The sequence below is a fragment of the Desmodus rotundus genome, chromosome 6 (assembly GCF_022682495.2).
Source record: "Desmodus rotundus isolate HL8 chromosome 6, HLdesRot8A.1, whole genome shotgun sequence".
Taxonomy (NCBI): Eukaryota; Metazoa; Chordata; class Mammalia; order Chiroptera; family Phyllostomidae; genus Desmodus; species Desmodus rotundus.
The window spans coordinates 93874837-93895910 of NC_071392.1; the positions used below are offsets into that span (position 1 = coordinate 93874837).

The 21074-nt window shown below is 63.7% G+C and overlaps 1 protein-coding gene across 2 annotated transcripts; it reads right to left on the reverse strand.

Moving 5' to 3' along the window:
- Nucleotides 1-43: 43 nt before the first annotated feature.
- On the reverse strand, nucleotides 44-20173 carry RTEL1 (regulator of telomere elongation helicase 1). Of its 2 annotated transcripts, none has more exons than XM_053927051.2 (28): nucleotides 20003-20173; nucleotides 18954-19213; nucleotides 17853-18048; nucleotides 17414-17507; nucleotides 16774-16855; nucleotides 16491-16551; nucleotides 15218-15293; nucleotides 14555-14639; nucleotides 12954-13019; nucleotides 12304-12454; nucleotides 7594-7632; nucleotides 7433-7511; nucleotides 6610-6707; nucleotides 6345-6400; nucleotides 5763-5837; nucleotides 5599-5680; nucleotides 3197-3329; nucleotides 2980-3093; nucleotides 2860-2900; nucleotides 2657-2742; nucleotides 2454-2531; nucleotides 1985-2062; nucleotides 1581-1727; nucleotides 1396-1511; nucleotides 1187-1310; nucleotides 952-1096; nucleotides 650-810; nucleotides 44-153 (listed from the first exon to the last, which is right to left on the reverse strand). In XM_053927051.2, the coding sequence occupies exons 2-28, from the start codon at nucleotides 19053-19055 to the stop codon at nucleotides 67-69; spliced, it is 2652 nt and encodes an 883-aa protein (XP_053783026.1). In that variant the 5' UTR covers nucleotides 19056-19213; nucleotides 20003-20173; the 3' UTR covers nucleotides 44-66. The 2 variants fall into 2 exon arrangements, with proteins under 2 accessions (XP_053783026.1, XP_053783027.1); XM_053927052.2 differs by lacking the exon at nucleotides 44-153 and adding an exon at nucleotides 210-392.
- Nucleotides 20174-21074: the final 901 nt, after the last annotated feature.

Here is a 21074-nt window from a genome sequence, read left to right on the forward strand (position 1 = left end):
AGCAGAGTCAGGTGATGCGGGTTGGGCCACAGGGCCGGAGCCACCCCAGGTGTGTCTGTGGGTGGCTCACCTACCTGGCAGCTGACCAGCCTGATCTTCCGTCTCCCTCCTGTCTGCTCCCGGGCAGACCTCTTCTCCCCAGGCAGCGATGAGCTGGAGTGGCATGGTGCCTGAGGGTGACACAGCTGCGGTCCCCACCCCACCCTCAGGGTCCCCAAAGCCCTGTGTGACACAGCGCCCCACCCCCCAAGCCCCACCACGGCCTCCCTTGGGGCTGGCTAGGGGCTGAGCTGAGAGCAGGGTGGGGTGCAAGGTCCTGCAGTCACTGACTGGGCTTGTGGGGGGGCCACCAGCAGGACTCAGGGTCTCCAGGTCAGGCCCCAGTGACGGGTCTGCGGGCAAAAGCCATAGGGCAGGTGCTGGGTTGGGCCACAGCCAGGCTCCCAGAAAGGGCGCAGCAGGAGCTGAGCCCTGAGTGGACCCTGGCAAGAACCTACCATAGATGTTAGGAGCACCCACAGGGCGTTAGGAGTGTGCTGCGACCCCCCCACCCGCCCAACGGGGGTTTGGGGGAGGGGGGCATGGCGCTGCCTGAGAACAGACTGCAGTGCCCGGCGGCTGTGTCCTCCCCGGGACCCTGTGCCCGCACCTCCTCCTCCGCAGGCACGGCCTGGCCCCCGGGCTCTCCGGCCAGCTGCTCACTCTGCTCCAGGGCAGCCAGCAGCCCCACAGGCCTTCGCTGGCTATGAGCTGGCTCCTGACCGTACTCCACACATAGGACACCCTCAGTGTCTGCGGCGTCTGGCAGTCCTGTGGGGAACCCAGATGTGGGGCCCGCCCAAGGCGGGTGCAGGGTCAAGCCAGTCCCTGGCTGCAGTCAGGCTGGCCTGCCACCTGCCTCCTGGGAGCAACCCCTGCCCGACCCGGCTTCCTGCCACCGGCCACACGCACCTGCGGGTCTCCGCCTCAGGCTGGGCACGTGCACATCCAGACTCTTGGCTTTCTTGGGGGAGAGCGGCCCGAGTGACATGGCCCCCGGGACAGCGCCTTCCCCCTCGCCCAGGCTCGGGGCAGCCGGGGGGGCCCGCACTGGCATCTAGACAGTCATAGACGTTCGGGGGGCTGCCCCAGCTCCTCCCCTGGGAGGGGGGCTGAGGACATGGCCAGCTGTACAGTCGGCACTCACCATTTTCTGAGCGACCCGGAAAAACTGGGCCACATCTCGGACAACGTGGCCGAAGTGGTCATACACCTTGACGTGGGGGCGCACCCAGGACGGCAGCTGGGCTCTGGAGTCTGCACAGGTGAACCTGGTGGGGAGGAGCCATCAGCCCAGAGCCCCAGCCCCCAGCCCAGCATCCAGGCAGAGACCCCAAGGGGGTGAGGGGGCCGCACCTGTGGTCACAGAGGAAGACAACCCCGTAGTCGTGGCGATGCCGAATGACCCGCCCAATGGCCTGGTTCACAGCCCGGGACGCCTGCTGTCGGTACCAGTCTTGCCCAGAGAGGAACTGGGGAAGAGGGCGGGTCATGAGGGGTCTCCAGGATCCCCCCGCCCCGCCCACCAGGTGGCCCCTCACCTGGCCTGCAGCCCCACTCCGGCCCTTCATCTCATCTAGAAACTGCATCTTGAGGATGACCCGGGGGTCCTTGCGTGGCGGGTACGGGAGACCTGTGACGACCACGCCTCGGCCGTTCGCGTCAGCAAAGTCCAGCCCCTCGCTGGCCTGGGGACAGTGCAGTCTTTGCCCGCCAGCCCCAAACCAGCCTGCCAACCTTCATGCCCATGCCTACCCTGGCCAGCCAGGTCTGCCCTCCAGATTCGAGTTCACTGGATGTGGAGCTGGAGGGAAGGGACGGGCCTGCCCCGCCCACAGCACCACCCCCAGGTCCAGGGCGTCAGCCCCCACGGGGCGGGGGGCAGGGGGGGGGGGAGCGGGGCGGAGACAGGCAGTGAGTGTGGGACCCAGACCCTCAGCCTCACCTTCCCCCGGCACACGGCCAGAAAGGCGGCCCCGCAAGACCCCGGGGCAGCAACGCTCGCATAGTAAGCGCCCATCACCTGCAGGGAGAGGTGTGTCCTGCTGAGCTGCCCCAGCCTCCCCACCTCCATGAGCAAGACCCTGTGCCTTGTCCTCTGAGGGTAAGGACCGTCCCAGCCAGGAGGCTTGGGTGACGTTCTAGAAGCTTCTTTGTGGCCCGGGTTCCCAGGCTGACTCATACCCAGCACCCAGGGCCTGCTCAGTGTTTCCCAGGAAACACTGGGGCCCCAGGGCTGGGGGCAAGGGACCCTCGCTTACTGAGAGTCTGCTGCCACCATCCCCATCCCAAAACTTTCCAAAGACAACAGGCCAAGGCCAGGCAGGACCTTGGCCGTGCGTCCTGGAGCTGGCCGGAGCCCCTGGCAGGGACAGTGACCAGCCCAGGGCCTGGGACCTCCAGCAAGCTCAGACCTCTGAAAAGCTGCCCTTGCTCCTCGGCTCCACAAACAGTGGCTTCAAGGCTTCCAGCTTCCGCGCAAAGTCTCGGGCCTGCAGAAGGAGGTGGCGACGGGGCGCATCAGGCTCCTGAGGCCCAAGGGCCACTGGCTGACCCCAGCCACCCTTGGCAGCCCAGGACTCCCCTGCCATCCCCAGGACATGTGGAGGCAACGCACCCGCCAGAACTCCAGGCTCTTCTCCAGGACGGGGTAGGAGGGGAAGAAGACCAGCAGCCCGTGGGGGACCACGCGGGCGAAGTTCGCTGGAAGCACAGCAGCCAAGGTCAGCGGGGGTACTTCCTGAGAACCCTGACCTCCCCCAGGGACCATGGATGGGGAACCAGGATAGGACGCCGGGCCAGGGACCCCCTGGAACTCACCTAGCGCCTTCCCCAGGGAGGACAAGCACTCCTCAGAGAACCTGCAGGAAGCCAGAGGGCTGCTGCCACGGGGTCCCACACACTGCCCCCACCCCTGCCTGCCCCCGCCAGGCCCCCTACCGCTTGTCAAAGGCAGAGCTCAGCTGGGCTCCATCTGGGCCTTTGGGGACGATCCCCACCCAGATCTGGTGCTTGTCGACGACATGTGGGTTCTCCAAGCAGACAGGGAAAGGGCTGGAAGCAGCAGGCGTCTCCCATGAGCTCCCGCACCCCACACACAAGCAGCCCTCTGCTGAAGGCAGGCTGGCCTGGGACCCCCTGCCCCTGGTGGCCTTACATTTGCATCTCCAGGGCGAAGGAGGACACAGGGGCCAGCGTGCCGCTGGTGAGGATGAGTGTGCGGACACCCTGGCGGACCAGCTCCTGCATGCTGAGGCCAGGGCTGAAGCACCAGTAACTGAGCACCTTCCCTGTGGGGCGAGGGTGCGGCCAGGTACGGTCATCCTGTAGGGAGGCTCTGACCGCCACCTGCAAGTCTCTCTTTCACGGGCCCCCAAGTGGCCCCACAGCCACACACGCAATTCTGATGGAGGGAGCCTGCCCTGAGTAGATGGTATGACTGGGGCCCAGGAGGCAGGAAGCAGACCAGAAACACAGGAGCAGACACGGGGGTCACCTCCAGGGAGGCCGACCAGGCCCACCCCAGGCTTCCAGGGCAGCCCAGGCCCTCAGGAGACCTTAAGGCCAGGATCGCACAGAGAGAGGCCAGGTTCTGGGAGGCAGGAAGCCTGCCCCAGGAAAGAGGTGACATCCTCATCTACCAGGTCCCCTTACAGGAAGTGGCAGCTCCTCAGTGCCGGGCTCCCTGGGAAAGAGACCAGAGCCACCCCTGCACTGCCCCGGGCTCCATCAGCTCCAGAGATGGAAGCAGAACTGAGTGACTTCAGACATGACTTCTAAGTTGACTAGGTCATAGGGCAGCAGGGACATTTCCAGAAAAGGACAAGCCACTTTCTGGGGCCGAGGAAGCCCATTCCACTTTCGGGACGGGCCCTGCCCTGTGGTGCGGACAGAGGGCAGGGGTGGGGGGAGCAGCCTGCCCAGCCCTGGGTAGGATGTGAGGGGCCGCGCCCTGCACACGTCAGGCTGGGGGGGGGGCCCACAGGGCAGCCCCCACCCTCAGAGAGGAAAGCCTCTGTGCAGGGCGCGGCACGTCCTGAGCCCACATCTTCCTCCACAAAGGTCAGTCTTCACGTCAGCTGAGCCTGGCTGTCAACCTTCTGCCAGCTAGGACTGCATGACAACATGCCTCTGGAATGTCCCCTCAGGGCACAACCTGGCCGAACAGGGGCACGCAACCCTGCTCCCCACCCCACATTCCACCTCCACTGCTGCCCTTCCCAAGGGCTCCGCTGTGCCTTCTCTCACCCCCTAACCAGCCCCTAGCGGATGTCCCATGGACCCTCAGCCTCCCCCGACTCCACTGTGTACCATAAGCCGACTCCACCGTGTACCATAAGCCGTGAGGCAGCCACCTGCTGAGACAGCCGGTGAGACTTGCTCCCCATCAGGTGTACCTGCTCAAATACACTCATGGCCCCGAAGCAGGGGAGGCGGCCTCCAGGTGGCCTTCAAAGGGCCCAACGTAACTTTAGGACTGTAAATGTAACTGCTCCCTAACGCGGCAAGGACCTCCGTGCTGCTGCCCGTGCTCTACAGGTTTGGCCATTTCTCACAGCGAGGGCGGCAGCGAGGGGGGTGAGCCAGGAGGAGCGTGGGGCCTGGAGGCCCGGCCTCTGCAAGCCCTCCCCTGGGTGGCTCGGTCCACCCCCTGACACCCCCCCGCCAGCCTCATAGGGGGACGAGGGTGATCCGATTTCCCACACACACCTGCCCAGGGCGTGGCTGATGTTGAGAGCGCACATGGCCCCTCCCGGCACAGGAGACACGGGCGATGGCCCCTGGCCCCAGAACCTGTGGGACCCTGGCTCGGAGGTCCAGCCCCACAGGGAAGGCAGTGTGGATGGCCTCCCGGAACCATGGATGCCGTGCGAGGAGCAGGCTATCCCCTGTGCAGCCTCGCACCCGCTCCAGACTTCCCCGGCCCGCTCAGCCCCACGCCATGACAGGCGGCGCCCCAGGATCTGTGAGGCCGAGAGTCGGCCAGCAGGGGTGTGGAGGTGCGGAAGGGGTGCCGGCACGCTAAGAGATGGACAGAATGGAACACGACCCCAACCACAGGACTGTCACAGGACCTGTGGGGCTGCAGACCCCGCCCAGGGGCCACAGCAGGACACTGGCCCGGACGCTGGAATGCATGTCGGGCTGGCCCAGGCCACCACAGCAAGAGCCACAGAGCGCCTGGCAGAGACCCGGCTGCCAGGTGAAGCTGCTGCGGAGTGGGTGGGGCCGGGACAGGCCTGAGCCGCAGCAAAAGTCAGGGAGGCAGGGCCAGCACCAGTGGACCCTCAGACCACACGTGGCCCCAAGGCCTGCGGGGTGGCCTCAGCTGGAGCCTCCCATAGCAGCCCGCCTGGTGGGATGGTGCTATACCCCTTTTCAGAACGGTCCCCGTGGTACAGGGCGGCCCTACTGTGCCCTGCTTGGTAGGCACCCCCCCCCCCCCTTCACCGGCGTGACACCTTCCTAGCTCAGACAGGTCTTTGAGAGGGCAAGGCGGGCCCTGGAAGACCGAAGACGGCCGGGCAGGGGAGCGCGTCCGCCCCCACGGGGCCACACCTTGCTTCCTGACCGCGGTGGCGCTCCAGGCGTCTGACCGCTGGGCTGGCCTCCGGTGACTGGTGTCGGGGTGGATGTGTACCTGGAGGGGCGGAGGGCAGGTGTCCTGACACCCTGCACACCTGAGACTCCAGCCCTCAGAGCCCCCGAGACGCGGCCCCTACCTTGTACGACTGTGAGGCCCTGGGCGCCCCTGTGGAACTGGGGCCTCCCTCGGCTGGGTCCATGCTAAACACGACCTGGAAGGCAGGGGCGGATCAGCAGGACACAGCAGAGGCGAAGCTCCCCTAGTGGCCCCCAACACATAGGACAGACACTCAGGGCGTCGCCGGTGTCAGCCCTGCCACTGAGCCAACAGCACCCCTGGCTCAGGACCCCAGGCAAAGGGACCCCCGCTGGGACGTGCACAGGAGCTTCAGGTCACATCAGCTTCCATGTCCAGTGGTGACGAGCACATGGCCCCCCTCACCCATGTCCCCACTTCTCCCTTCCCCACGCTCTCCTGACCCCTTCCACCCAGGACAGCACTGATCCGCTTTACGTGCAGGCCTGTCCGTGGGGCTCAGGGTGCCCGTCCTGCCTGCTGCCCACAGGCCTGCGGTCAGTCAGGCCCTGCCAGTAGCCTCTGTGACCCTGCGGCCTCAGGGACACCAGCATCGGTGGTGGGCCCACAGGGGAGCAGAAGGAAGCCCCCTACTCCTAGCAGGAGAGGGGCCGCCTGTGTCCCTGCAGCAGGCCCATCCTACCTGGATGATGTCTGAGAGCTTCTGCAGGCCTGCTGTGTTGGTGAACAGCCCCGCACCTGTGGGGGCAGCAGACACTGACCACCCCACAGTGGATGCACCAGGGTTTGGGCCTTGGGCCAGGAGCCACCAGGACAGAGGCCAAGTCCCGCCCCGCCCCCCCAGTACCGACATGGGGACACCTGCGTGTCGGTGCTGGGTGGCAGGTCACAGCCCGCAGAGAGCTCAGGCAGGCATGGGGCGAGGGCAAGGCCGTGTGGGGACTCACGTCCAGCCAGGTGCTGGATGATCTGGTCCAAGGAGTCCAAGATGCAGCCCTTGGTCTGGAACGTGATCTGGGCCTCGGCGAATAGCTCGAAGATGTAGCTGCGGGAGGAGACCAGGCTGGCCTCTGGGAACCTGATGGCCCAAGCTCTGAGCCCTCCCTGGTAGGCCGCCTGCAGGTGGCAGGCCTCTGTCCCCGGGAACCCCAGGAGGCGGACAGCACCCCCCAGCCCCAGGGTCCAGCCCCAGGCTGGGGACCCCTGCAGTAGTGGCTCTGGGCCAGCCCCCAAAGAGCAGCTCTGGAGAGAGACCAGAGGAAGGGTGCCGGGGCTGGGGGCCATGGTGAGGGGCATGCTGAGGAGCCTGCTTCTACTGGGAGGCACCTGGGGGGCCCGCACTCTAGAACATTCCGGAACAATCTGACCCTTGACACCCTGGGCCTGGGCCCCCGTGCAGTGGTGAGGAGAGTTACAGCCACCCCAGGTGACGATTGGGTATCTGCCTATGGGAAAGGAGCCCCGCTGCCCAGCTGCCCAGAAGACCGGGAGCCTGTGGGACCCGTCAGAATGCTCTGGGCCCTCTGGCGGCCTAAACTTGTGGCTGGTGTGACTGCGCCTTCCACTCTATTGGAAGGTGTGCTCGGACTGGTGCTGAGCACTGGAGGAGGGGACGCAGGGCAGGAGACCAGGCTGAGCTGGCAGCCCCTTGGGGACTGGGGGATATCCCTGGGGTACGAGGCCTGCAGCACCCACTGGGTGGCTGAGGTGGATGGGGCGCCGCCAGGACAGAACTCCATAGGTGTCTCCAGCTCCAGGCGATTCCCTCACCTCCCTGGCTTGGTGATGCCTCTGTCATCTCCAGGCAGCTGGACAGCGTCGATGGCCCCCTCAAGTTGAAGCAGGATCACTGTGGGACACGATGCTGATGCTCAGGAGCGGCCCTCCGCCACGGCGGGCAGGCAGGCGGGGCAGGGGCAGGTGGCACTCACTCTTCAGCTTTGCGATGTCCTCCAGCTGCATGGTCAGCCCTGGGGGAGAGAGAGCAGCGTGGTGGCTTGTCTGTGCCGTCCCACCACACCGGCCGCGCAGAGAAGGGGCTCTGTCCCTGCAGCCCGAACAGTGAGCACCCCTGTGGCCCGCAGGGGCCTGGGACACCATCTCCCACTGAGAGCACCCAGGGCTTGGGGCAGGGGTGGTGAGTCCAGGCTGGGGCAGGACAAACAGGGACGAGGGTGGGTGTCGTGACCCCATTGATGGCTGCGGGGCCAAAGAGACACGGTGCCCGTGTCACGGCGGAGTGGGCTGAAACCATGGTCTGCGCCGACTTGCAGGTGCCCACCGTGTCGGCGAAAACTACCCCCCTCCCGCTGACGATGGACCGACGGCGAGCTCAGAGCATAGGCACATTTGGAAACGGGAAAAATGAAGTACTTGTCCTGCCTTCTTATGAGAGTGGTGTCGTGCGCCCGTCCCCTCAGGCAACTGGAGCAGCCGGGTGGGCATGGCTCCGCCCGAGCCAGAGTGCCCACTGTGCGCTCCTGTCTGCCCGCGAGCCCAGTGACAGGCGCAGCCAGGCCTGACTGACAGCAGCCAGAACCAGAGCCGAGAGCCCAGCTCTCGGCCTCCGGTGGGCAGCGGCTGCACCCTCTCCTGTCCCCACCAGCGGCAGGGGGGTGGCCTGGCTGCCCCAGCGCTCAGAGCGCCTGTCCGGTCCTCTGTCCCGTGCAGGGTCACCCCCCACCCGCCCGGGTCCTGTCTGCCTCCCTGCTGACGAGCTGCGTGCTTCCAGCCAGCATTGGCACAGCTTCTCTGAGGAAGCGTGAGTCGTGCCTTCCGCCTGCTCTAAGTGCTCGGTTTCCACCGTACCGAGGACATTTTCTCAGTGCTTCCAGAGAGCAAGGACGGGAGGGAGAAACGTCGATTTGGTCGCCTCCCCTACGTGTCCAGACCCGGGATCAAACCCACAGCGCAGGCATGAGGCCTGACTGGGAATCAAACCGCAGGCGGTAGGCGAAGGGAAGATGCTCTAGTGGGCCGGCCGGCCCCCCGCAGAGCTGCAGGGGCTCTGGGCACACTTTGGACGCCGCCCCTTTGCAGCACTTGCAACGCCCCTGCAGCCGGGGCCCACGTTCTGTCCCCCAAGCACTGAGTTTTTAATTTTGACAAAGTCCAGTCTGTGATTTCTCTGTGTGACTGTGCTCTGGGGTCGCTTCCAGGGAACTGCTGGTTGGGGTCAGGGTCACAGAGACGGCCACCTTGGCGAGCGGCCCCTGGGGTGGCTGGGCTACATGGCCTGCTCCCAGGAGCACACTGTGCAAAGAAGGGGCACGGGGCAACTGATGGGGACCCTGACAGACGCGACAGGACATCTGGTGTCTGTGCTCCTCCTGCCGGCAAACCTCCAGGAAAAACACCAGACAAGTCCCAAGGAAGGGACGGGCTATAAAACACCTGCCAACCCCCATGCTGGAGCCCCTGCACCTGAGTGCACGGCTACCGGCAACAGGCACCATCTGAGGCGGGCCCAGATGAAAGCAGGCTGCTGGAGGCCCTGTGCCCGCGGGGGCAGAGCAGGGGCAGAGGTCCAAACCCAGGAAACCACCCACGATCACCCCCCAGGGCGGCTCTTGCCTACAAAGTCAAGGTCCCCACACAACAGAAAAGACGCTCAGTCTCACTCCTCCCAGAAAGCAGATCAGAATTAGACAGACACCCATCTTTCGCTCAAGAGAGTGGCCAGAACTACAAAGGCTGATGTCACACAGTGCCGCCACCGGCCCCGCGCCCGCTGCAGCGGGGAGCCCAGCCTGGCACAGCACTCCTGCCAACAGACATGCCCACCACTGACCCCGCGGCCTCACTTCTGGGAAGTCCCCAGAGTAAACACCTCACACTAGACGCAGGTACACGCGCCCGAGGTCACTCATTACAGCACCCCGTGTGACTGCAAAATACGGGAAATGACCTAGATTCCCTGAAAACAGTCGTGCGGACCGGGAAGAGCCACAGGAGGGAGCTGCGGAGAGAACAGGACGTCTGTGCCGGGAGTCAGTACGCCCTCGGGAGTAAACACAGCGGAGCGCAAACAAGTGTGTGCACATGCGAGAGACAGCAGAGGGCAGAGCAGGAGACAGGCAGCCAACCGTGCCCGCAAAGGTGGAGAGCAGGACCTGCTCCTGAGCATGCTGGGACTCTGGTTTCTGGGATGCGTGACTGTCTCACACGTGAAAACAAGTTTCAGTGAAACCAACAAGAATCGAGAAAAGTGAAAGATGAACACGAATTGCAAAAGGAAACAAATGGTGTGAACTGAGCCATAGGACCACAGTGAAGTGGGAGGGAGCAGCCTGAGAGACGCGCTTCAGAGCAAGATGTAGAACAGTGCGAGTGAGGCTTCCAGACGCTCAGAGGCGGAGAGGGGTCAGCTGGAGCGGGAAGGGAGGTGAGGAAGCACTTGAGGAAGCACTCGGGAAGGAGGGCCGCTGGGGGCCCAGGGGAAAGCGCAGGCGGGCACGGCCTCTGCCATCCTCCCACACGCCTGGAACTTGTGTGCCAGTTACAGTCCGTTATAGAAAAGGAAGCCAAAGAAGGAGGAAGGGCTGGAGAGCGAAGGTGGGGTCCAGGCGAGGGACACAGCACATCCATGAAGAAGCTGGAAGCACAGAGCACAGGAAAACAGCCCAAAACAAACAGCTCTGAACACGTTGAGAAAACACATCACATAGTGGACGACACTGATCCACAAAAATCCACACGGAGACGACAAAATTACTGGGCCCTAAAGACAACAACCCCTAAAAGAAACAGCGACTTCTGGAAGGAAATACACTGAAAAAAGTGCCGAGGGGGAAGGCCCACCAGTGAGCACCAGCCTGGGGCCACCTCTGCAAGAGACCGGAGAAGCACCACGGTCCCGGTCCCCTCGGGGGCCTGGACCCAGGCAGGGAGGCAGGGGGCCCCAGGCGGGGCCGAGGGGCCGGGCCCTGAGCCCCGTCCAGGACGCGGCAAGCCTAGTCCGTGGCGTTACTGTGAGTGGGTAACAAGCACGGTGCACTACTCGCCTTTTTCTCTCTCTCGTTCTTTGACAAACACACACTGCAATTTCCAGAGCTCCCCAGGGGAGGCTGATGGTGACCCCTGACATGGGCACACACTGGTCCCCGGAACCTGGGAGCGTGTTGCCTCCCATGGCAACGGGGGCTTTGCAGGCATGATAACAATAAGGGCCCTGGGCAGGGAGATCCAGGGGTCAGCCGGGTAGGAGGGAGGCAGGGGCGGGGTCAGAGGGGAGGATGGAGCTGGAAAAGGCCTCAAGCGGGTTCTCTCCAGAGCCCCAAAGGCACTGGCTGTCTGGGGGCTTCTGAGACCGGAGCATGGCGTGGCAGAGTCTGTGCTGACTGCCACAGCTGGGATGGGGCCCAGCGGGGGGCGGCCCTTGTCAGATCAAAGGCGGGAGGTGAGGCCCACTTCCCTGTCCCCTTGCAAACCTGCGAACACCGTCACCCTTCCCCCTCCTACAAGGTTCTTTCAAGACGAATGACTTAAGACTTAACACGTTACAGGGGGACCTGTGTCTGTCCCCTTTTGGAGAACACAGCTCACCCCGTGACAGGTCCCCTTTTGGAGAACACAGCTCACCCCGTGACATGTTAGGAAACCTGGGAGCGGGACCTGCTCTGTAAACGGGTCTCTGCAGACATGATGCAGTTAAGACAAGGTCACAGCGGACCGGGGTGGCCCCTCCAGGGATGGGTGTCCCTGCAGGTAGAAGTCCGGACCCAGCCATCCAAGGGAGATGGCGTGAGGGAGGGACTGGGGCTCTGCGTCTTTGAGCCAAGGCTGGCTGCACGGGGAGGGGCTGCAACCCACACCCCTGACCGTGTGACTTCTGACCCCACAAGGGACCGGATCAGCTTCTGTGCTGAAGCCTCTCAGTGCGACACTGTTACCGCAGCCCTACATTTGCCATTTAAATGAGTAAGGCGATAAATCTACAACGTGTCCGTTGGCGGTGCTGACACAGCGCCCATCGATGGACTCACATAAGCCAAGTTCAGTCAGTTTCGAGAACGTAAAGGGCCCTGGGCCAACACTGGCAAACACGACGTCTCGAGACCGGGGGCCCAGCCAGGACCCAAGGTGGGTACCCTGGGAGAGAGGGCAGCGGGGGAGTGCCTGGGCCCTGCTGCCTGTGGGGCCTGTGCACATTTGTGACCGGAAAAGGACGAGGACAGGGAGACCGCCACGCCACCTGCGCTCCTCACCCCGCGAGGACAGAGTGTCAGAGAGCTCGCGCAGTGCGAAGCATGGACGCGGAAAGCCTGCAGCGACCGCCAGAGACACCACCTCAGAGGGGTCTGGCCGAGTGGACCCAGAGTCCTCGCCAGCTCCCACAAAGGCCACAGAAAACGTGTGGATAGACTGCCCAGTCCACCAAAACTGCCCACGTCCGCTGTGATGACCACTGCCTGAGGAAACCTCTGGGGACAAACCCGTGAGTAGGTGGCACGTGGACCATGCTCGTAGGTCACTGAAAATGTCTCTGAGGTCAATACACGCATTTGCACTCCTACTCAGCAGAGGGAAAGAACACGGGCTGGTGAGGGTGCAAAGTCTCTAGAAAATGCCAGAATGCCGCTCGGACCCACCTCTGCCCGACAGCCCCTGGCCCGGCCTTGGCGTCCGGCCCGCGAGCTCACCTGGGCTGGGGTCTGGGCTGAAGTCCGAGCGGAGCTCGCCCTGCTGCGCCGCCCGGGCCTGCTCCTCCAAGACCTGGTCCAAGACGTCTAGTCCAGAAGCCACGTCGTGGGGGGTCAGGTCAAAGGATGCCGACTCCTCGCACATCTTCTCCTGGGAGCCCGAGCACACGGCATCACGGGGGTGGGGGCGCCGAGCTGAGGGGTGCGGGGAGCCCAGCCCTGCCCCTCCGTCCCAAACCAGTGACCGAGGGCCACTTCACTAGAGCGGCCAGTGCTTCGTGACTGAAAAGCCCCCATTAAAGCCTAGACTTCAGGCTGTTCTCAGAGTCCGCTCTGGCCCACCGGCAGCAGGGGCCCAGGGCCAGTGGGTACTGTGACGGCCACCGACTCAGAACACGAGGCCCTCACAGGGCCACCCAGGCCCCAGCGAGTCATCCTCCAGGGCCCAGGCGAGGCCGCCATTCCTGGAACAGAGTCTGCGAGAATAGGTGGGGCAGGGCATGCAGGTGACTGGGAGGGTGGCGCCTCCCCCAGGTGTGCTTGGCCCGGACAGCCGGGGTCCCAGGAAGTCCCAAGGGGCGGGGCGGGGGGGGGGGTGGACAGGGGATGGGGGACAGGGGGCGGAAGCTGGGGAAGGCCCTGACACTCACCACATTGTGAGCCTCATCGAAGATCACAACCGTCCCCTTCAGGTCGATGCTGTGTGCCCGGCGGCTCTGTGAGGGGAGAAGACGCAGAGCTGGGGATGCGCGGGCAGCCACAGGGCCCCGAGGCCAGGCAGGGGCAGGGAGACAGAGGCACGAGGCAGGTAGCAGGAGGCTCAGGGAGGCACAACCCTCTGGAGCTGAGTCCCACACTGCTGGGGACACAGGGAGGCGCCCTCTCACACTCCTGCTGGGTGGTGGCCGGCCAGGGCGCCAGGCACTGCCCACCACCACTGGTCTGGACAGTCAGAGGTCCATCCCAGTGACAGGCAGCACGAGGAAGCAGGCGCATGACCCCTTGCCACAGCACACTGCGCAGCCGCAGGACAGAGGGTAGAGCCACGTGCACTGCCCGGCACGGCGGGCAGTGGTCGGAGTCTGCACCGGCTTCTCTTCCACTCAGCAGTGCACTGTCTTCTCCTAAAGCAAAGTGCCCGCTTTACTGGCGCCGCTGCCTGTGGAGCAGCACCTGTAGCACGGGGTGCGGGGCTCCTGCGTGCATCACAGGGGCTGCGTGCACAGGGGCACTTCCTCCCTTCCTGTGACCTGCTTCGATTTTGACTTCCCAGCTCTTTCAAAGACTCGGGCTTTAAGGGGTGGTGAAGACAACTGTATCGCATTTTTCCTTTGTGGCGGGTGCCTTGTGGGTCTGAGCTGAGAACCCTGGAGTGACCCCCCAGGTTTGCTCTGAGCCGCTCAGCTTCAGGCCGCGTGGAACACCTAAGGTCCGGCTAAGATCTACTGTTTCCCAAACAGACTGCCAGCCACGCCAGCACGATGCTGGGGGAGAAACGGGAGACAGAACCTCTCGTTTCCCACGGCAGCCCCTCAGCCAATGCCCATGCATCTGTCCCGGACTCAACACGTACGTTTTGGCAGCGAGTCCTGGAGTCAGGAGGGGGAGTCCCCTGCCCGGCCCTGTGTCAGGACTGTCCTGCTCCGAGATGGCTAGTGTTTCAGGGATTCCCAGAACTGGCTTGTCAGTCAGGATTTCACTGCTCTGTGGCCGGCGGGGGTTAACAGTATGAGAGGAGAGAATCCCATGCTACCCTCGGTCACAGCCAGCTCCTATGCCTGCTCAGCTGCAGGTCACAGCCCCTCACGCAGCACCAGCTTCGCTCCCTGCTGCCTCCCAGACCCCGACCTGTGCCTGGCACAGCAGCTTTGTCACCATGGTCCCCGGGACCCCGTCAATGCCAAGGGCACAAGGCCCGAGCTGCTGGACTCAGGGAGCATGATGCTCCTACATTAAAACAGGAAGAACGGGCGTCCCCAAGGCCGAGCATGACAACGCTCCAGGGCTGCAGTGGGGCTGCCAGACAAGGGCAGGGCAGCTCAGGCTGCCCCGCGGTCCCCTGACTGCCCCCGCCGCCCGCCCCGAGCTGGCCTCAGTGAGCTCTGGCCAGCGAGGGACACTGGGGCCCCCACATGTCCGCCGCTCCAAGGGAGTCTTGAGCCCCAGGACCCGAACCCACAGAGGTTCCGTCGTCCCTCACGAGCCCAGGGGCGCCCTGGATCGGGAGTCGTGCTGCCGGCTGAGCTCTCACCTTGGCATCCAGCAAGTAGTTGTATGGCATGAAGATGATGTCGGCTTGCTGCTTCAGGTTCCGGGCGAGGTAGTACGGGCACAGCCTGGGGGGCAGCGAGAGGACGTGAGCCGCACACAGGCCGAGGCAGGGCAGGTGTCCAGGACACGTGGCAGTGACCCTGGCCACACGCGGCGGCCAGGACGGGCGCTGCGTCCTCTGGCGGACACCGCACGGGTCGGGGGGACGTGTGCTCATCCCCGGGAGTGGGTCACCTACTTAAAAACCTATGAAAACGAGACCACACAGCCCTATTCTCCTCTGGGTGGATCAGTGCAGTAACCGGAACCAGAGCCCTGGTGCGCCGAGAAGTTGCCAGCCAACACCAGAGGGGCGGGGGCTATGAGGGGCAGGCAGAGAGCTGAGCCCTGGCGCTGGAGGGTCAGCACGGCGCCCACTGGTCCCTGAAAACCAGGCCACGGGAGCCTGGGGGGTGGGCTGAGCGTGGGGACAGAGGGCCAGTTCCGCCTCTTACTGTCTGTTTCTCAGAACTACTCACGTTTGTTAAACCGAACGACTGTTGGTTTTGTGATTAAAACAGGAATGAAGCCTGCACGTTCACAGGTGGCGGGGGGGCCCCAGCCTGGAAGGATGTGCCAGCATGGCCTCAAGGGCGGCGCTTACTTGTGCTTGTTCCCGCTCTTGACCAGGTCCTCGATGTCCAGGATGGGGGTGGCCAGGTCCTGCTCCAGGCTTTTCTCTGGAGGTATAGGCAGGAGTGAGCCATGCTCTCCGGCCCTCCAAATCCCCAGACCCCAGGGGACGCCCAGGGCGGAATGGCTCCTATTAAGTGGGCAGAGGGGGCGGCCACCCTGAGGCCCTCCCTCAGGTCAGGGCCCTAGCCCAGGCTAGACAGAGGTGGGAGGGCTATGAGCGGGGGTGCACAAAGCACAGGGAAAAGAATGCCTTCAGTGCCACCAGCACCCACAGACGCAGATAGGACGCCGACCAAGGCCGCCCATGCTCTTGGGTCCGGGCCACAGGCCCTGCCCTGCTGTGCCGTGTCCTTGGTGCCACCAGAGCAAACCAAACGGGGTACGGAGCGAGTCCCAGGAGCCTAGCTGAGCAGCAGACACCTGAGGGGGCCTGAGCCTATGCCCACGTCTGGCACATGCCCCATGCATCCCTCTAAGGAGCAGAACGCAGGGATGTCTCACGCTGAGAGGGGAGCCCCAGCCCAGGCCTCAGGAGTACTTTGCTGTCCTGACCCCCGCCCACGCAGGCCCGCACAACAGGCATGGTGAACTCAGGTAGGCAGCAGCCTGTGGGCCACCCATGCGGGGAGTGCTGCAGGGCCGCTCACACCCAGGTCAGGGTCCCTCTCAGTCCCACCCCTGGGACAGGGGACAGAGGGAACCTTGGGCCCCCCAGCCACAGGGCACAGACAGGAAAGTGCACAGGCCACACCCTGGAGCAGCCTTTCCGCCATAGCATCGGCTGACCTGGAGGCCCACCAGACACCCGGCACCCAGGCTTTTCCCTGGGGCTGGTCCTGTGGGCGCCCCACCCGACGGGCACTGCGTTGCAGACTCCCAGAGGGAAGTGGACGCTCAGCAAGAACCACGTTGGCTGCCAGCAGTTCAGGCCAAGGCAGCCCCTCCTTTCAGGGGTGGTGGGGTCCTCCCGAAAGCCATGCTCCAGACGCGGGGATCCAGCCTGGCCAGCAGGCCTTTCTGAGAGGGCTGACCCAGGACCTCTGTGCGCCCACCTGTGCGCCATCCAGTGCGGGCCCCACTTAGGGGACAGGGCAGGCACCTGCCTCACCCAGGTGAGTCCCACGGGGCAACAGCCGTCGGGACGAGAGACCCGAGCCAGACCCCCTGCCGCACCCCTCCTACTCCCAGCTGCTGCATGCTGATGCCTGGTGGTGGCGGCAACAGTCCCACAAGCCCCTCACCTTCCACGTTGTTGTAGAAGTGACAGGAGCGACTCGCCACCTTCTTGCGGCACAGGTGGATCTGGGGAGGGAGGACGTGTGGTCCCAGCTAGTGTGGTGGCCAAGAAAGGGCAGAGCACTGGGCCGGCCAGTGGGTCCACTGGATGCTGGGGGTGCTCCCCCCGCCCCTGCCCCCAGCCAGCCCTTCACCCACCCTCCCCAACCTGGGGATGCACCCAGGGGCTCTGAGAGCTGACAGTACCACCTGGCCACACCAGAGGTCAAGCAGCACCCAGGGACCCACCTGCAGGTGGTTGCTCTCCTGCTTCTTCACCTCGGGGTGGATGCACAGCTGCTCCCGGGAGCCCAGCACACTAACCTTGGGCCTGGGGGGAGACAGTCATGGGGACCAAGAACCAGAGGGCGGTGCTACCCCACAGCAAGGGCTGTGCGGGGACACGAAGGGAGCACCGGACACTTGGCTCACGGGGGCAACCGGGCCAGTGGCCATGGTCAGAACACCCCCAGGCCTGGGAGGGGCTTCTTCCAAGGCCTGGCCCCAGGTGAGCAGGGAGCCCAGGCAGGGACTGGGCAGGGAGGAGACTTGACAGAGTCCACTTGGGCCAGCCGTTCCACGCTGGCTCACTGCGGCCCCTGCAGCTCTGCTGACGGGCCTGGGGCAGAGCCTGCCTCCCGCTCACGTGTGTGACTGCACAGACCCACCCCGCAGCCAACACCACAGGGCCCACAAGGGGCTCATGGTGCAAGCCGAGGTCGGCAAATAAACTCAAGCTTCCTCCTCCCAAGCAGCAGGCATTGGAGACACCCCGGCCAGGCACAGGGCACAGTGGGCCCTTGGGCTGGGGTCTGGGAACAGGCCCATCAGCCACCACGCCAAAACCATGCCCCTGTAACTCTGACACAGGGAACGCCGCCTGACCCACCGGTAGGATGTGTTCCGAAGCTCACTGATGACCTGCGTGAGCTGTGAGTGGGTCCTGGAGGCATAAATGATCTTCGGGATGTCCGCATAGCAAGCTGCCCAGGCACAAGGAAGCAGGACAGTCATGGTTCCGCAAGAAAGGGTCCCTGTGTCCTTGTGTGCCATTACCCAGGGGCACTTGGCTAACTCCGCCCCTCAGACCCTCAGATGGCCAAGCACCGGATGCCCAACCTTGGGACCAGAACAGGACGGGGGTATCTGCAGTGTCCTAGTTCGGCTGTGAGGCTCAGATCCCCGGGCCCAGGTCTGCAGCCAGGATGGCGAGAGGTGACGCGGCAGCCACAGCACCGCCTGCTCATCCTGCTCAAGGGCCTCGCCCGCCCACCCCTTCCCTCCTGCGTATGCCCACACCCCTGCGGGAGGACAGAACAGGGGCTGACCTGTGGCGTCTCCCTCTGAGGCAGCATTCCCCCAGGACGACAAGGGGCGGTCAGGGAAGAGTTCCCCTGGGGCCCTCTCGGCAATTTTGTAGGCTGAGATGGTGTCACGCAGGTGCTCCTGCCAGGCCAGCGTGCTACAGAGCAGGCAGAGCGTCTTCCCGGTGCCTGTGGGGCTCTCCAGGACACCATTCACCTTCTGAACAGGGAGCAAGCATGAGGCGGCCGCACCGCGCCCCTGAGATAGGCCCGCAGCTCTGCTGGGCCAAGCTCGCCCACCAGATAGCAAGAGCCCCAGCAACAGTGGGCGATACCACAGGAGGACGTCCATCTCGAGCCAAAGCTATGGCCTGATTCAGCCCTCATTAGCGAACAATTTGCAGAGTACTTCCCAGCCTAACATAAATAGTAAGATGACTAATTAGGTGCCAAGACTCAAAATAGGAGCTTGTTCTGTGGTTCCGAGTCCAGGCTGCCGCATGATCGGGTGGCACCTGAGGGCCTACACAGCTCTCAGACGGAGCCTGAGAGGGAGGCCTGGCAGACAGGAGGGCGAGGCTGCGCCCAGCTCCTGGCTGCAGCAGTCTGTGCCCACAGCAGCAGCCTCAAGTCTGGCTGGGTTCAGCCCCAGGCGCGTGGGGGTGGCCTGAGCAGGGAACGAGAGGGCACCTAAGAAGCCCTGCAGAAAGGAGCCTGCACCCCTTCCACCTCCTGGCACTTCCCCGAGGTTTAAAGACTGTCCAACATGAGGGCTGGGCACCGGCTGTCCCTCTACATGGAAATACACCCTCCAGACCCTCACACCACTGGCTGCTCCTTGTCACTTGGCTTCAGCTCAAATGCCACCTTCTCCCAGAGGTTACCTTAGGTTTTTTGTCCCAGCACTCATCGCTATCTGGAATTACCTTTTCTTGGTTGTTGTTCATCGTATCTCTTGCCCCACCTGCACCCTTGGCCCTATTGATGGCTGAATCCCATGTGCAGAATGGGGCCTTCCACCCCGTAGGGACCGTAGGACTGGGCCGCAGCGAACAGGAAGGCGCGGTAAGGGGTCTTCGCTAAAGCCCTGCCCGCCCTGACCCATCCCCCAGGCACAAGCTTCACCTTCTGCAGACACTCCAGGACCTTGGTCATGTACTCCTCCTGGCATTTGTATGGCTGGAAAGGAAAATCCACTGTCACACCATTCAGGGTGATCTTGGGCATGGCGGCCGGTTCCTGGGAGGGCTCAGAGGGTGGCTGAAGCGCAGGCTGGGTGGGCGTGTGAGACAAAACCTCCTCTGCGTGTCTCAGCGCCCCAGCCACTCCAGGCGGATGATGCCAGCCCAAGGCACCTGGACAGGGTGCTGCTCTCCAGGGAACTCCTGTGGCACAGAGATAAGGACAAGACCGTTTGTAGCCAGCCTTTCAGGAGGCCAGGCCACTACAGTCACCTCAGGCAGCCCCTCCTATGGAAAAGGCGCCAAGGTAGGCCTGGAACAGCCTATCCCAAAGAGCTGGGAGGTGAAAAGCTAACATCAGCCCTACCTGTTCCTCCACCACGCCCCACCCCCCTGCCACACACACACTCCATTTGGCTCTGGGAGAGGCCACCAGGCTCACAGAGACTAGAGGAGCAGAAGGAGGGCACAGCTACACATGCTCCCCTGCGATTATAAGTCGCTTCCTCCCACCAGACTTGAGAGACCAGATTCCAGCAGCGTCCCATCCCAGCCTGGGCCAGTCTAAAGCTCCGGCCCCTGCATCTCCCAACCCCCTGCTCCCCTGGCTGGGGGCTGCGACCCATCTCGCCCACGTGAGCAACCAGGTGTAGCTAAAGAGCACGTGTGCCTGCTCTAATCTGGGAGGGGGGTGGAATCCGTATGGTCCCCTGCAAATCACTCAGCATCTCTAGGTCTCAGTTTCGCCTGTACGCCGGGACTCACAGGCCATTCACCTAAACACTGAGTACCCGCCCTCAATGCAGAGCCCGGCAACAAGGGACGACAGCTAAAGGACCGATTCCGCAGAGCGAAGCGCCCAGAGCTCACGAGGGCGGAAAAACCACCGGCCCCAGAATGCAGCGCGGCCAAATCGCCTGGGCGTGGGGCCGAGGGCGGCGCGGGGCCTGCCGGGAGCTGTAGTTTCGGGCGCCGCCGCGCGGGTGAAAGTACCAGTTCCAGGATCTCCGCGATTCTCGGCCCCCTAGTCTCCGCAGGCAGCCCTCCACGACCGGGGATCCCAGGAATTCACCCCAGTCCGCCCGAGGCACCACCGGCAAGACCTCCGCCGTCAGCCACTTCGGACTTCGCGGGCTGAAGCGCGCAGTCGCCACTTAACGTCACTTCGGCTCCTAGTTCCGGTCCTTTGGGCGGTGCTCCCGGCGGAAACTGTTCTTCAGCCCGGGGTTCCGCGCTACCCGTGCGCTGAGTCCGGAGATCCGCACACCCTCGCTCGCGGGCAGGAACCTGGAGTCCGCCCGTCATCCCCACCGTGGTCTCCATTCCACTACCCCTCCGGGGCCAAGCCACCTTGGTTACCTGCATACCCAGAGCTTGCTTGTTTGCTCTATCTATCTATCTATCTATCTATCTATCTATCTATCTATCTATCTATCATCTATCTGTTTGTTTATTGAATCCTCACCTGAGGGCCTTTCAAAATTGATCTTAGAGAGAGAGGAAGGGAAAGAGAGAGAGAAACATCAGTTGCCCCTGGTACTTGCCTTGACCAAGGATCAGACCAGGGATTAGACCAGGGATTGAACCCACAAACTGTTGCTAGGCCTGACCACCTTCCAAGCATCTGAGCCACCTGGCTAGGGCCCTGTGGTCTTTTTAAGACTCGTGCCTAAGCCAGTCACTCCCCTTAAAGTCTGCAAATGGCTGCTCCTTGCCATGACCTGGCTGCTGGGGGCCTCACCAGCCCCTCTCTTGACTGTCCCCTGGATTCGGCCACTTTTCAGGTCCATGTCCCCCGCTGGTCAGAGTGGGGCTGCTCTGAATCCCCAGCACTTTGCACCAGCTGGCAGTCAACAGGGGGTCCCCGAGATCCTTGTCTAGGTGCCCCCAGCACGTTCCAAAGACACCAGGAAGGAATTGACACCGCAGTGATGGCCCACAGGCAGCTGGCTGTGCCAGTTCCAGAGCTGCTGGTGGGCTCGTTTCACATCCCGATGTTTCCCCGGGGGTGTGCATCCACGCTGCTGCAGGAGGTCTTGCTTGGGGAAACCCACGACACAAGCTG

What these genes read in the sequence shown, in the direction of transcription:
- RTEL1 (XM_053927051.2), bottom strand. Translation starts at nt 19,055, where the DNA reads ATGCCCAAGATCACCCTGAATGGTGTGACAGTGGATTTTCCTTTCCAG. An exon ending in GGACATCGCAAAGCTGAAGA is followed by an intron (nt 7,512 to 7,593) that starts GTGAGTGCCACC and finishes CGTGTCCCACAG; the next exon opens with TGATCCTGCTTCAACTTGAG. An exon ending in AGAGCCTGGAGTTCTGGCGG is followed by an intron (nt 2,532 to 2,656) that starts GTGCGTTGCCTC and finishes CTCCTTCTGCAG; the next exon opens with GCCCGAGACTTTGCGCGGAA.